Raw genomic sequence first — 16,470 nt, forward strand, 5'->3', positions numbered from 1 at the left:
CAGTCATGTGTGGGTAAAATATAATGTATACACCATTTAAAAGCTCTATGGAGAAATTAACAACTTGGAAAGCTTCATGGCTTTCATAACTAAATAATTCCTGATTCAAACAGAAAATAAAGATGGACAAAAACAACAAGGTGTTGATATGGAGTAATGTGTTTAATCAATTATTACATGAAGCAAATACAAACATTAAGTAAAAGTGAATGAGACAGATCTCTCTCTTTACCGACTTATAAGAGCCAAAGCATCTCAAGAGAAGAAGAGAAGTGTCCAGTTTCGAGGTAACACAATAAGGTTCATTAGTTAACATGAATTAAGAATGAACAATACTTCTAAAGCATTTATTAATCTCAGTTAATATCAATTAATAGTACATTATTAAAATCTAAAGTTGTATTTGTTAACAATAGTTAATGCTGTGAACCAAAATGAACAATGACTTATAAAGTAACAAATGCATAGCTCATTGTTAGTTAATATATTAACTAATGTTAACTAATGAGTGTTAATGATTTGCATGGAAGAGTAGAAGTAGAATAGGAAATAAGATGTTCTAATGAAAAACAAACAAAGAAGAATGAGTCAAAAATGAATATAAGAGTCACGTCTCTCTTAAAAGTGTTATGGCCTCTTTTCCAGTGTGTGTTTCAGTTCATCTTCTGTAGAAAAGGACTTCCTGCACTGAAACACACACCCCAATGTCTATTCTGCTGTAATGTTACTAATGAATCTTGATCACAGTTAAATGGTCTTTCTCCAGAATGAGAAGAAGACGTGATTTCAGAGAGAAAGCCTGAGCCGCTTCTTCCCAGTGTGAACTCTCATGTGAGTCTTCAGACTTGATGAACACGCAAAGCATTTTTTACACTGAGGGCAGGAGACGGATGTTTGGCTTCTGTTTTCCTTTCTTGTTCACGTCCATCAGGTCTAAAAGACAAATTAAATCAAGTGAGATTTCAAATGAGAGACAAAGTAAACAAATATATGTAAGGCCTGCACGAATATGACGAAAATCATAATTGTCATTATTAAGTACGATGAACACAATTTACATTGAACATACACTTACTTAAATGATTAATAGGAACACCTGTTCAATTTCTCATTATTGCAATTATCTAATCAACCAATCACATGGCAGTTGCCTCAATGCATTTAGGGGTGTGGTCCTGGTCAAGACAATCTCCTGAACTCCAAACTGAATGTCAGAATGGGAAAGAAAGGTGATTTAAGCAATTTTGAGCGTGGCATAGTTGTTGGTGTCTGAGTATTTCACAATCTGCTCAGTTACTGGGATTTTCACACACATCCATTTCTAGGGTTTACAAAGAATGCTGTGAAAAGGGAAAAACATCCAGTATGCGGCAGTCCTGTGGGCGAAAATGCCTTGTTGATGCTAGAGGTCAGAGGAGAATGGGCCGACTGATTCAAGCTGATAGAAGAGAAACTTTGACTGAAATAACCATTCGTTACAACCGAGGTATTCAGCAAAGCATTTGTGAAGAAGACACAACACACACAACCTTGAGGTGGATGGGCTACAACAGCAGAAGACCCACCGGGTACCACTCATCTCCACTACAAATAGGAAAAAGAGGCGACAATTCGCAAGAGCTCACCAAAATTGGACAGTTGAAGACTGGAAAAATGTTGCCTGGTCTGATGAGTCTCGATTCAGATGGTAGAGTCAGAATTTGGCGTAAACAGAATGAGAACATGGATCCATCATGCCTTGTTCCCACTGTGCAGGCTGCTGGTGGTGGTGTAATGGTGTGGGGGATGTTTTCTTGGCACACTTTAGGCCCCTTAGTGCCAATTGGGCATCGATTAAAGGCCACGGCCTACCTGAGCATTGTTTCTGACCATGTCCATCCCTTTATGGCCACCATGTACCCAGCAGGAAAATGCACCATGTCACCAAGCCCGACTCATTTCAAATTGGTTTCTTGAACATGTCAATGAGTTGACTGTACTAAAATGGCCGCCACAGTCACCAGATCTCAACCCAATAGAGCATCTTTGGGATGTGGTGGAACGGGAGCTTCGTGCCCTGGATGTGCATCCCACAAATCTCCATCAACTGCAAGATGCTATCCTATCAATATGGGCCGACATTTCTAAAAAATGCTTTCAGCACCTTGTTGAATCAATGCCACGTAGAATTCAGGCAGTCTTGAAAGTGATAGGGGTCAAACACAGAATTAGTGTGTGTTCCTAATAATCCTTTAGGTGAGTGTATATATATATATATATATATATATATATTAGGGGTGTAACGATACATGTATTCGTATTGAACTTTCATGTATGTGTAAGGGATAGGCTGTACTCGATAATGTCAAATCGCACATTGTTAAAACAACAATTACGATATTATCGCAGACGATATATATCACACACCCATGAGGGGTCGTACACACTAGGACGAATATCGACGCACGTTATTCGTCAGCATTCGTTCTTTATTTTCCAACACCAACGTGACCAGCAGGTCTACATTCATCTTGCCTTGCACCTTCCTCGTCTTATTTCTTCCCGGCAGTGTAGACGCTACTTGGCGTATTTCTTCGCCGCTACGTATGTGTGCTCAGGAAGACAGTTTTATGTTTGAGCGGCGCCCCCAATTGTGTTTTACTGTAACTTCAGAAGCTCCAGACACGTGAGCAAAAGCTCCAATCTCATTGGTCGGATAGTTTTTGATGCGGCGCGTCAAACCAAAAAAACGAACCAGAGGCGTTTTTTTTTTTTAATGACGCTTTTACGCGTGTTGGTGTGCACACTCACATTGGTGCCCTTTGTTTAGTCATGAGGCGTTAAACGTCGGTGTGAACAGGCCTTAATGCTTGTAGTTTCTTTTGCACTTTAATGGAATCAAAATGCTCCACATGAAACTTTGGTCTTCCGACCTTTTCCCAATTTATTTTGATTAGTATGTACGAGGGAAAAAGCAAAACAGTTTGAAGACGGCCTTGTTTATACTTTTGCCTGGCTCCGCAGAGAGAGAGTGTGTGTTCTCTCAGTTTAACATGAACATACACCCTGTCACAAGCACAGCAGTTCATCTACATTACTCAGCGATCGAATAAGACTTTGGCGTGAAAAAAAATGCTTTGGCGGTCACCACTCTTATTGCAAACAGCATAATTTTTATTGGTTAATAAGATACTAAATACTCCTTTGCTCAAATCGCTTTGATGTCATGAAACAGATGCGTAGGACGCCATGCTATGGTGCCCGATAAAGGACAAAAGGGACAGTTGTGAGCTCACAGTCTGTATATCCTATGGCTGGGACTTGGTGCAGGAGCATCGATAAGAGGAATCGTTAACGTCGAGGGCATATAATATCGAAGGTTCATAAAACTTATGACGGTTCTCGAGTGGAACCAGTTTTCAATTCCCATCCCTACTGGAGACTGTAAGCTGGATCACAAACAGTTGGTACTGATCTCTATCGCTCATTATGGCTGATAAGAAACTATAGAGTCTGTTTCTCAACACATAAAATTAACCACTTACTGTGATTTCAGACTGTGATTGTTTTTCATATGAGTGAATAAAGATGATAACTGAACAAACCTTAGCATGGATCATCTTCATGTGCAGCTTCAGGGGACTTTTTAAAGCAAAACTCATTCCACACTGATCACAAGTGTGCAGCTTCTCTCCGCTGTGGGTCTTCTCATGTACTTTTAGATTTGATGGCCGATTGAATCTCTTGTCACAGTGTGAACACTTGTAAGGTTTTTCTCCAGTGTGGATCCTCTCATGTGATTTCAGAGATGATGACTCACAGAATCTCTTGTCACAGTGTGAACACTTGTAAGGTTTTTCTCCAGTGTGGATCCTCACGTGTGTTTTCAGAGCTGATGACTGATTGAATCTCTTGTCACAGTGTGAACACTTGTAAGGTTTTTCTCCAGTGTGAATTCTCTGGTGCATTATTAAATTGTGTGCTGTAGTAAAAGTCTTCTCACACTCAAAGCACATATAAACTCTTACACCAGTGTGAGTTCTTTGATGTAGTAGTAAACTATGCCGCAGTGAAAATCTCTTTCCACATTCAGAACATGAATGCGGCTTCTCCTCCGTATGAACCATCAGGTGTGCCTTCAGGTTTGATGCCCTACGAAATGCTTTTCCACACTGATCACATGCGAATGATTTCTCTCCAGTGTGGATCCTCATGTGAACATCAAGGTGTCCTGATTGCGCGAAACTCTTCCCACACTGATAGCATGTGTGAGGTTTCTCTCCAGTGTGGATCATCATGTGTCGGCTAAGATGAGGTTGTGCTGTGAAACTCTTCCCGCACTGATCACATGTGTGAGGCTTCTCTCCAGTATGAACTCTCACGTGCTGCTGAAGACTACCTTTGTTTTTGAAACTCTTCCCACACTGATCACATGTGAATGGCCTCTCTCCAGTGTGGATCCTCATGTGAATCTCTAGATTATCTTTCCTTGGGAAACTTTTCCCGCACTGATCACATGAGAATGGCCTCTCTCCAGTGTGGATCCTCATGTGAATCTCTAGACTACCTTTCCTTGTGTAACTTTTCCCGCACTGATCACATGTGAACGGCTTCTGTCCAGTATGAAATATAATGTGACGCTCAAGATTACGTGTGTTTAAGAAACTCTTTCCACACTGAGTGCAGGTGAAAGATTTCTTGGCTCTTCTTCTCTTTAAAACTTTATTTTTAGTCTTTGAGCGACTCAAAGGTTTTTCTGCAGGTTGGACATGTTTCTCCTCCATTTCACTCAGTTCTTCTCTCTCTTCCTTCACTTTCATCAGGTCTGAAATGAAAGAAAATGTTTTAATTTTCAGCATATAAAAATAATTTAAAGAGAGAAATATAAAGTGAAAGGACGTAAAGGTTGATTTCACATGCTATTTATAGCTCATACCTTCATGAAACATATACAGATCGTAGAAAATAGGCATTATTTACAGCAGATTATTACGATTAAAATATAATCCATTGCAGCGGTTTTCGATAGGTGAGGTGCGACACGGCAAGAAAAAATAAAAATAAACTAGGATACAGCTCTATTGATATCGGTAATTGTGCGTTTATTAGATTCAGGGGCGGAGTGGGACCAAAAAATCTACGGGGAAATTTTGTAGACCACCGGCCCTCGTCGCCGGCACGATTTTAATAGCCGATAGCATTTACAGTTTTACTGATTTAAAAGGAACTTTGTTGTACTAGTATGCTGGAGTAAAGTTCATAAATGGTCGTTCTTTCCCATAGTAATTTGTAAAACTATGTTGGGAGAACTCTGTGCCTCTAGGGGGGTTCGGGGGCATGCTCCCCCCGCAAGAAAATTTTGGACATTTTAAGGTTATAATGCATCGATCTCGTGCTCTCTGAGAGATCACATTTAAGAGCTTCAACCCATGAACTGCTCGTTGAACAAAGGAAAAACATTAATTTGTACCAGGACAATAAAGAGGGCTCAAACATCTTTTTAATTATGAGAGTCTCAGTCTGCATTACATTATCAAAGGTGTTTTAGGATGCCAAACAATTATTATAATTATGTAATAATGATTTATAATTATTCCTATGACGTACTGTAAAATTCATTTATAGCCTATAAATGTACTATGTAAATGAAAATGAGTATTTCAAAAGTATATTTTAACCTACATTACACTATAATATAGGAAAATTAAAATACTTTTGTCCTAATTTCTTCACTTGCAAGAAATAAACCCTTGAGCTTTTATTTAGGAGAAAACACCAGATGATCGCATGAGCAAAGTAATCACGCAGCACAAACTGGATGCTATTCTAATGTCAGTTATTATAATGGCGCAACGCCATATATTCATGGTTTCAATTTTAGTTTGTTGGCAAAATATAACGCTAGAGACCTTAATGTTAGGTTTTACATTTTACATCTTTACATATCTGTGTTGGGAAAAGGGAGAAGAGAGAGTTCGGCAAAAGGCGGATTCGAACTCGCGTTCAGCGCATCAAAAAGCTGCTTTCAAGTACTTCACGCCCTACGACCTACGCCACTGAAGCTGTTTCGAGACGGGTGTCGTTTTGCTGTAAAGACGAGCACTTAGTGCAAATATATGCTCCGTTATAGAAAATGTAAAAAAAAATAAAAATAAAAAAAATGTTTTCTTCCCTTAGCCTGGGCCATGGCGAACTTCCAATAAATACATTTTATCAGACCGGGCCGGCCCTCGTAACACTACCGGCCCACGGGGAAAACTCCCGACTCTCCCGATTGCCACTCCGCTACTGATTAGATTAAAAAAAAATGCAGCTTCCTTGTCCCAAGTCAACAGAAGTCAGCATTAAGGGCGGACACAGGACCCAGCGAAAAAAAAATACGAAAATATGATCCTGAGAATTTAAAGTTAGGATTCACCTGGTCGGGTCTGAGACGGCACCTGTCTGCAAGGAGTTCCTGCATGAGATCATGCAAACTTCAGCGTCACATTGAAACTAAGCACACAAATTTAGTGAACAAGCCCCTTGAGTTTTTTGAGAGGAAGTCATAGAAAACATAATATTGTCGTTTGGCACTATTAACATTGTAGCGTATCAACATTAATAATATACGATAATATGTATTTAAGGGGGCCACAATTTAGCTCAAAAGGAATTATTCATTGATTTCAAGGGAATCTTAAAAGAATCACTTATACGGCCGAGCAAATGACTCGTTTAGCGTTCATTTGAACGGGCCGTAACTATAACTTTTGCAGCGGATATAAATATCCAATCTATAGTGAAACACAATTTATTATTTGTCTTCCCCCATTTCAAGTCAAGTGCATATTCAGTCCGGTCCAGGAACACTTAACTCTCTGCACATTTACCAACGGAACCAACCAACCCTGCTACGTAGGCTGTGACGTCACTGCAATATGGCGACTCGCTAGCTACAGAGCTAGCTAAAAAAAATTATGAAAATACTTTTGTCATATCTGTGGTTTTAACTAATTTTTAAAAATAACATTTTAGGCAAAGTGAGTTCATTTAAGTTCAACGAGTCGGTGTTTCCCGAAACCATCGTTCCAACGAACATTCGCAAATAGCATCGCAAAGTTGTGTGGTTTGAACGACAGCTCTCGACCTGTGGTTAGAGGCATCGTTCCTATATTTGGAGGTAATAAATCCTTATCTTGAGCAAAATAAGCAAGCTGACATTCAGTACAACCGGTGGCTTTTATTTAGAATACATACAAATGTAATTTACGTCTTTTAGTTTGTCAAAAGATTTAAAGTAACGTGTTTGAAGAGTGCGCATGTGTGAACGTGCTCTACTATGTAAGAACGAGACAAATATTGAGCCTGGTAATGAAGCAAAATAACTGAGAACAATTAGAAATAGTCCTCAGATTACATGTTTGTAATTTATATTAAAAAATCTAGCGTTAATTGGATCTCAAACAGTTTCATTAAAAGTAGTTATTACTCCACCACGTGCGAGATGTCATAAACCAACGTGGTTGAATGATACTTTGCGACAATGGGTTTCGGGAAACAGTCGTGACTAGCTAGTTGATTTCTCCAACGATGCATCGTACTATGGTAGTGAAGCAGCGAACTGAGTCGTACGGGAAACACACCCCTGATTGGCCTTGAACCTGATGGTATTAAACAAACCAATCAAACCAACAATGGCAGCGAGTATTACCCAATCAAGGGCAGAATAGGACGAGAGTTCACAGAATGCGGGTGGAAAGATTTGCATGGGATAATGCGTTTAAAACAACTCGGAAATACGGGATGATTCAAAACGGGATGCGCTGTTTAGGGCAAAGGATATACCAGTATGTATATGAGCTGTAACAAGGCTGCAAATGGTATAATAATTAGTTTGACCTAATGTTGACAATCCATATGGACATTTCACAAACTTTGCTGTATGACGAGGTCACGCTGAACGATTTAAGGCCTGAATTTCGCTCGCCGACAGGTTTCTGGAGATTGCCAACAAATGCCTGAAATATTTGAATTATTTGAATTAAATATTTGAATAATATGTGAATTATTTTAAGATAAAGCAACTTAATTTATTATTCCATGGCAATATCCAAATATGATACTAAATCCCACAAAAAAGGGCTTTAATTTGCGACATGCTATCTTTGCATTTGAACATTGTAGGCCTACATTTTAAACAGAACATGCATTTGCTGAATAAACAGTTGACAATGAATAGACAGGAGTCCTTTCACAGGACCGATAATAGCAAAACGAATCACTTATTCTAAAAACTTAAGACAAATTTCAAACTACGTCCATTTTCTTTAGAAATTCAAAAACATGAATAACGTTTTGGCGCTGTGGCGTGAGATCGCTCTGGCGCAGCTCAAGAGAAGCAGCAGCGCTGATCTCTCTTCCGGGTTAATAATAGCAGTTACAGCGCAAAATAAATTTAAAATAAAATAAAATAAAATTATCGAAATCCGTATCATGTCACATTGATTCGCTCAATCAGCGTTTCAACCGTGGAAAGACGTCAGTTAAACAGCTTGTAATCAATGTCATGTATCGTCATATTTACCTCAGAAAACCATACACCATATTACATATGGAAAACCATACACCATATTACATAAAACCATACACCATATTACGTTATAATCTTAATGTTCTTCAATATTTAATGCATATTTGAATAAATCTGGCAAGTTTTTATGACAGCCACCATTTAAATGTTTATATTTCGTTTAATCTTCTTATTATAATAATACGATTATAATAATAATTATTATAATTACATACTTCTTATGTAATTTAAGTCTTTGTATAGCTACAAAACAGTTAATTATTACCTTCATATTAGGCTAATGAAGCCTAGTAGGCTACAACTAGACTCCCATAGTTTACAGCATTAGTTAAGAGATTTGATTCCCTTGAGAAAATGCCCAGAGGCGTCACCAGGTTTTTGCGTAGGTTAAAGTGACAAATCGTACCAGTGTATTTTGATGTTACAGTGGGAGGAGCTTCACTGAAGATGAATTACAGTGTGTGAGGAGCTGATCTAGCAAAATCAAAAAGATAGCCTATATTAGTTACTGAGTTTGTTTTTATGCTCATGGACAACAGAATATAAATAGTAAATATAAAAAAAACTTGGATGTCTTTTTTCCAGTAATAAACAAACACTTTTAAGTTGTTTTGATTGATACTGTGAAGCAGCTTTGATACAATCTGTATTGTGAAAAGCGCTTTATAAATATATTTGACTTGACTTAGTGTAATAATAAATGTATAGTCTAGACAATGGTAAGAAAAACAACTATATCTAACCCTTGCTTATATATAAGCAAAAACATAAGTAGCCTAAATCTACAGATTTGTCACCAACAAATCTCCTCAGTCTGCTGACACCAATGAAATGAGCTTTAAGTGTCAATTCACAGGAGATCTGAAGACATCAGCATAATAAATAAAGTGTCATGAAATAAAGAGTGTTTTTAGAAGATCTGTTAATATTGATGATCCTCAGACTATCAACACTCATTCAACAAGCCATTCAGGATCATCAGCAGATCACCTCACTTTATTCTGAGTGTTTGCTGTTTGAAACACATTATCTGAGTCAATATGACAAATAATGACTCTGACACTATTGAATTATTACTGAAAAACAGCTGTATTAGAAGACAGTACTGTTATTTTTTCTCACAATATTACATAAGTATCAGTTAAAAATTGTAATAACTACATCATTGCAATAGATAACGTGTTGCAGTTTTGCAGAAATTATCACAACACCTTAATTAAAATAAAGAGTAACTCAGCTACCACAAAATAATATTGTGTAGATATCAAACTGTATGAATGGTTATCTAGGCTAGTATATTATTTATGTTTAAAATGTCTTGCGTGGCTTATTGGCTCAATGTATTATTTACAACCCAGATAGCACAAGGCTGTTTGATCTCCTATTTATATCTGGAAGACGTATTTTAAAGAGTGTTTGCTCATCTGCAAGACGTCTATAGGAAATTTCCTGCATTTGTCAAATAGACGTTTAGAAGTTGTCTCTAAGATGTAATGATTTAGAATGCATGTTAAACTGACATCTTATAAACGTCTATTTGACATCTGACAGGAAACGTTCTATAGACGTCTTGCAGATGAGCAAACACGCTTAAAAATATGTCTTCCAGATGTAAATAGGACATCAAATACCCTTGTGCTATCTGGGAAAGTTTTTAAATCACGATCTGTTCCAACACGTTCGCTAAAGTTGTGAGAATAAACGGCAGCAGCGACACATAAGATCGTTTCCCCTCACAGATCTCAAACTTTAACTTGACAGTAACAGTTCTCACTCCAAACATCGAGACAATCACACAAATAATTTTTATTTTATCTTCTGTGATGGTGAAAAAGCCACATCACGTCAACTACCCATGTGTAATCTGCCAAAGATATATGTAGCTAGTCAAAGAAATAAAGGTAAACGCATGAAAATGGCAACAGCAACACTTCCAAATCAATTCCCCTCACAGATCTCAAACTTTGTCTTGACATTCAGTTAGAGTTCTCACTCCAAACATCGAGACAATTACTCAAACGAACACACACTCGCTCAGGTCTGAATGAACTCCACATATTCTCCTCAGGCTCGCTGCTGCTGCACTAAATGTGTATTTCAGGAGAAAAGACCCACAAGTATCGCTGTGATCGATGAAAACAATACAGAAATGAGTCTGTCGCTTAATCAAACTGTATAAAGTGTGTGTGATGGGTGTGTAAATATGAAAGAAATACCGTGAACTGCTCTCCTCACCTCAGAAGACTCGACGCTGAAAACTCAATGAGGGAAGAGACGGCGCGAACGGTGACGTCATCGGCATCCGAAGCACAGCGCACATTCCGCGCGCACGGGACAAATCTTCTTCTTCGTTTGGTGTTTTATGGCGGTTGGCAAACCAACTTTCGGTGCATTACCGCCACCAACTGGACTGGAGTGTGAAGCACTTAAAAATGAAAACAATATCAACAAACAAACAAACAAACAAACAAACAAACAAACAAACAAACAAAAACATCTTCTATACTTCAAATTCTCCTGTCTATTCCTATTTCTTTGAGATAGGCCTACTTCATTATCGCACTATATATTTTTACTTGTTCTACTTGCTTTCCCAATAAACTTTCCATACTTAATACTCCCACACCCAATTTCCTTATCCTCTTAAGTTCTAACCTTTCTTTTCCATATTTTTCACATTTAATTAAAACATGTTCAATTGTTTCTGCCTGACCACAGTACTACATTTTTCCGTATCATGTTTTCCTATCTTTAACAAGGAATGATTTAATCGTGTGTGCCCTATTCTAACACGAGACAAAATTGTATCCCCTTTCCTATTCCTAAAAACACTTCTTCCATTTCCTACTTGCTTCTGAATACTATACAAGTTTCTACCCTTCCCCTCACTATCCCATTGTTCTTGCCATTTCTTTTTTATGAATTCTTTTATTTTACTTTTACTTCATTTTTGCTCAATGTCACTTGCACATTAATTTCATTATGTTTTACTGCTTGTTTTGCTATTCTATCTACCACTTCATTTGCCTCCAGCCCCACATGAGCAGGAACCCATACAAACACTATTAAGCTTTCACTACTTATTCTTAGCAAACTAGCAAGTCTCTCATATATAATGTCTTGCCTTAATACTTTATTTCAACTTACGAGACTTGTGATTGCTGCAAACGAATCAGAACATAGCTACGTCCTCTACCCAATGGAGTGCAACCATTATGGCAACTAATGCTACTACAAATACGGAGATATGGTCAGTTATTCTTTTCTTGATACTTATTTGAAACTAAGGAATATACAGCAGCTGCTGTTCTTCCAGATATAGGATCCTTAGACTCATTAGTAAATATTTTCACCCATGATAAATACTTCTGATCTAAGTACTGTCTTTCATATTTTTGCACAGGACAAATCTTCTTCTGTCGAAGTTTTATGGCGGTTGGCAAACCAGCTAAAATGCCCATTTACCGCCACCAACTGGACAGGAGTGTAAAGCGAGTGAAGCAGATTTAAAAAAAATAAAAAAAATCTATTAAACTACATTCTGTTAGCCAATCCTGTTTCCCTTAGATACTCTCTCTATTTTCTTTCTTTTTAAATCCTGCCTGGACGCTGACTTTGTTTTTATACTCATTAAAGCTGAATAGGAGTCTGAGCAAATCTCTATATTCAATGTTTTCCATTCATTGAACTGCCATTAAAATCCCAAGTTAGGTCTACATCTGTTCAAATAAATTAATCCTCTGGGATCTAAGGTGTTTTTGGGGTCCTTGAGATGTTTTGACATGTCCTGACATTTGTGCTTTTTTCAGTTGCTTATAAAAGCTATCTTTCATGGAAAATCCAAACTCGAAAAATATTCTAAAATGGTAATTAATTAATTGTATATACAAAATTATAATAACTTCATTTAAAATGCATGAAGAGTCCTGAACATGGTAGCTATAATTTGATGCAACTGTTATTGGTCGATTCTGAAAAATATGGTATCCGTCCATCCCTATTTGATACTGGATATCAAGTGTGAAACTGTTAATAATGTAGACAGACAGCAATCTCAGTCAAGATCAGTCATGTGTGGGTAGAATATAATGTATACGGCATTGGAAAGCTTCCTGGCTTTCAGAACTAAATTATTCCTGATTCAAACAGAAAATAAAGATGGACAAAAAAAACAAGGTGTTGATATGGAGTAATGAGTTTAATCAATCTCTACATGAAGCAAATACAAACATCAACTAAAAGTGAATGAGACAGATCTCTCTCTTTACTGACTTATAAGAGCCAAAGCATCTCAAGAGAAAAGAAGTGTCCAGATTCGAGGTAACACAATAAGGTTCATTAGTTAAAGGACAACTCCGGCGCAAAATGAACCTTTGGTCTAATTACACATTGCTACCTAGTCAACCGTTATCTGAGATTTGTTTTCATGATTGCTGAATGTAAATAGTTTTATCTCTAAAAACAGTTTAGCCTATAGTGCTAGTATAATGCTAGTATATAGGGCATAGAGTAATAACAAATAAAAATTGCTTGTTATTACCACTAACAAGGCTCAAAATATCCCCACACCAACACGACAGCATAACAAGGGTCCCTACATTCAAACCGAAGCATTGAGAACGCTGTTAGTGTCCATACAGTTTAATAAGAAGATATTTTATACACACAGTCAACTTCGCGAATACAGGAAGAAGCCATCTTGGAAAAATAGTCTCTACCAGTCGATCTACGAACGCCGATCCATGTGCGCTGAACTGTGCAGAATCTCATATGGTCCGTTGTTTCCACAAGAAACACAAACACAAACCGTTTTCTTCTCTTCAATATGTACACGTAGCCTACTGTTCGCGCTCACTTTATCACCTTATTCACATCTCACCAGCGCACTTGGATCGGCGTTCGTAGATCGACTGGTAGAGACTATTTTTCCAAGATGGCTTCTTCCTGTATTCGCGAAGTTGACTGTGTGTATAAAATATCTTCTTATTAAACTGTTTGGACACTGACAAAGTTCTCAATGCTTCGGTTTGCATGTAGGGACCCTTGTTATGCTGTCGTGTTACTGTGGGGCTATTTTGAGCCTTGTTAGTGGTAATAACAAGCGATTTTTATTTGTCATTACTCTATGCCCTATATACTAGCGTTATACTAGTGTTATAGGCTAAACTGTTTTTAGAGATAAAACTATTTACATTCGGCAATCATGAAAACAAATCTCAGATAACGGTTGACTAGGTAACAATGTGTAATTAGACTAAAGGTTCATTTTGCGCCGGAGTTGTCCTTTAACATGAACTAAGAATGAGCAATACTTCTAAAGCATTTATTAATCTAAGTTAATATCAATTAATACATTATTAAAATCTAAAGTTGTATTTGTTAACAATAGTTAATGCTGTGAACCAAAATGAACAATGACTTATAAAGTAACAAATGCATAGCTCATTGTGAGTTAATATATTAACTAATGTTAACTAATGAGTGTTAATGATTTGCATGGAAGAGTAGAAGTAGAATAGAAAATAAGATGTTCTAATGAAAATCAAACAACGAAGAATGAGTAAATAATGAATATAAGATTCATGTCTCTCTTAAAAGTGGTATGGCCTCTTTTCGAGTGTGTGTTTCAGTTCATCTTCTGTAGAAAAGGACTTCCTGCACTGAAACACACACCGTCGTGTCTTTTACCTGTAATATAATGAATGAATCTTCACCTTTGTGTGAATCTTCAGGTGTTTCTGATGCCCAATGAAAGGGTTTACCGCACTGATCACAGTTAAATGCTCTTTCTCCAGAATGAGAAGCAGAAGTGATTTCTGAGCCGCTTCTTCCCAGTGTGAACTCTCATGTGAGTCTTCAGACTTGATTTACACTGAGGGCAGGAGACGGATGTTTGGCTTCTGTTTTCCTTTCTCGTTCACATCCATCAAGTCTAAAAGAAAAATTAAATCAAGTGAGATTTCAAATGAGAGACAAATGTGGAATCAAAAGTGAAGCCAAAAGTCAAGATCTGGTGAGTTCAATTGTCATTTTAATCCCATCAAATCTGGTCATCAACTGCTGAGCACGATTATGATTATTTTAATGTGGAGATGATTTGTGTTATAGATCACTAGTTTGATCATGAAACTCTAGATGAAGCAAGCCAAACATGTGATCTGTCATCAATGACAGTTTAGGGCGGTAATAGGTAATTTTAGTAATAGGGCGGAGCATAACTCTCAGTAGCGGAGTTATAACTTATTTGTCTTCTGTTTTTATCCTCTATTAATGCAAGCCTGTTGTAGAGAACCCAGTCTGAATGTTGGGCATAAATATACTAATGAGTTTGATGAAGTTTATTGTACATCCCACAAAAGATAAAGAATCAGTTTTACTCCAGAAAATAACAGCAAAAGGTGAATAAAAGAAGTGTGCATTAAAGTCTGATCCATAAACCCTATCACGCACATGTATTATCATCAAAATAATGCACCATGTCACAAAGCTCGAATCATTTCAAATTGGTTTACTGAACATGACAATGAATTGACTGTACTAAGATGGCCGCCCCAGTCACCAGATCTCAACCCAATAGAGCATCTTTGGGATGTGGTGGAACGGGAGCTTCGTGCCCTGGATGTGCATCCCACAAATCTCCATCAACTGCAAGATGCTATCCTATCAATATGGGCCAACATTTCTAAAGAATGCTTTCAGCACCTTGTTGAATCAATGCCACATAGAATTCAGGCAGTCTTGAAGGTGATAGGGGTCAAACACAGAATTAGTGTGTGTTCCTAATAATCCTTTAGGTGAGTGTATATATATATATATATATTAGGGGTGTAACGATACATGTATTCGTATTGAACTTTCGTGTATGTGTAAGGGATAGGCTGTACTCGATAATGTCAAATCGCACATTGTTAAAACAATTACGATATTATCGCAGACGATATATATCACACACCCATGAGGGGTCGTACACACTAGGACGAATATCGACGCACGTTATTCGTCAGCATTCGTTCTTTATGTTCTGACACCAACGAGACCAGCAGGTCTACATTCATCTTGCCTTGCACCTTCCTCATCTTATTTCTTCCCGGCAGTGTAGACGCTACTTGGCGTATCTCTTCGCCGCTACGTATGTGTGCTCGGCAAGACCGTTTTATGTTTGAGCGCCCCCAAGTTGTGTTTTACTGTAACTTCAGAAGCTCCAGACATGTGAGCAAAAGCTCCAATCTCATTGGTCGGACCAAAAAAAACAAAAAAACAAGGCGTTAGACTTCGGTGTGAACAGGCCTTAATGCTCGTAGTTTCTTTTGCACTTTAATGGAATCAGGATACTCCATATGAAACTTTGGTCTTCCGAAATTTTACCATTGTGCCGATTTATTTAGATTAATATGTACGAGGGAAAGAGAGCAAAACATCGCTTAGTTTGAAGACGGCCTTGTTTATACTTTTGCCCGGCTCCGCAGAGAGAGAGTGTGTGTCCTCTCAGTTTAACATGAACATACACCCTGTCACAAGCACAGCAGTTCATCTACATTACTCAGCGATCAAATAAGACTTTTATTAGGATAGGATACTAACTAAACACTAAATACTCCTTTGCTCAAATTGCTTTGACTCAGATGCGTAGGACGCCATGCTATGGTGCCCGATAAAGGACAAAAGGGACAGTTGTGAGCTCACAGTCTGTATATCCTATGGCTGGGACTTGGTGCAGGAGCATCGATAAGTGGAATCGTTAACGTCGAGGGCATATAATGTCGCAGCTTCATAAAACTTAGAACCAGTTCTCGATTCCCATCCCTACCGGAGACTGTAAGCTGGATCACAAACAGTTGGTACTGATCTCTATCGCTCATTATGGCTGATAAGAAACTATCGAACTATTTCTCAACACATAAAATTAACCACTTACTGTG

The 16,470-nt window shown here is 37.8% G+C and overlaps 2 protein-coding genes across 2 annotated transcripts in view; both read right to left on the reverse strand.

Annotated features, from left to right (window-relative positions):
• The window catches only part of LOC120486160 (uncharacterized), a 30,294-nt gene that overhangs the window by 7,179 nt on the left and 6,645 nt on the right, over positions 1 to 16,470 (reverse strand). Inside the window, exons 4-5 of the mRNA XM_089127475.1 lie at positions 16,359 to 16,434; positions 14,423 to 14,483 (exon numbers count right to left, since the gene is read on the reverse strand). Of these exons, the coding sequence (XP_088983601.1) occupies positions 14,423 to 14,483; positions 16,359 to 16,434 (137 nt within the window). The remainder of the gene's footprint in view (positions 1 to 14,422; positions 14,484 to 16,358; positions 16,435 to 16,470) is intronic.
• Positions 140 to 10,993, reverse strand: LOC120486158 (uncharacterized). Its single transcript, XM_039682020.2, has 3 exons — positions 10,787 to 10,993; positions 3,585 to 4,804; positions 140 to 933 (listed from the first exon to the last, which is right to left on the reverse strand). Exons 2-3 carry the CDS (start codon positions 4,797 to 4,799, stop codon positions 928 to 930), a joined length of 1,221 nt encoding a protein of 406 aa, XP_039537954.2. The 5' UTR covers positions 4,800 to 4,804; positions 10,787 to 10,993; the 3' UTR covers positions 140 to 927.

Source organism: Pimephales promelas, chromosome 3, assembly GCF_988280905.1.
Source record: "Pimephales promelas chromosome 3, fPimPro1.hap1.1, whole genome shotgun sequence".
NCBI classification, from domain to species: Eukaryota; Metazoa; Chordata; class Actinopteri; order Cypriniformes; family Leuciscidae; genus Pimephales; species Pimephales promelas.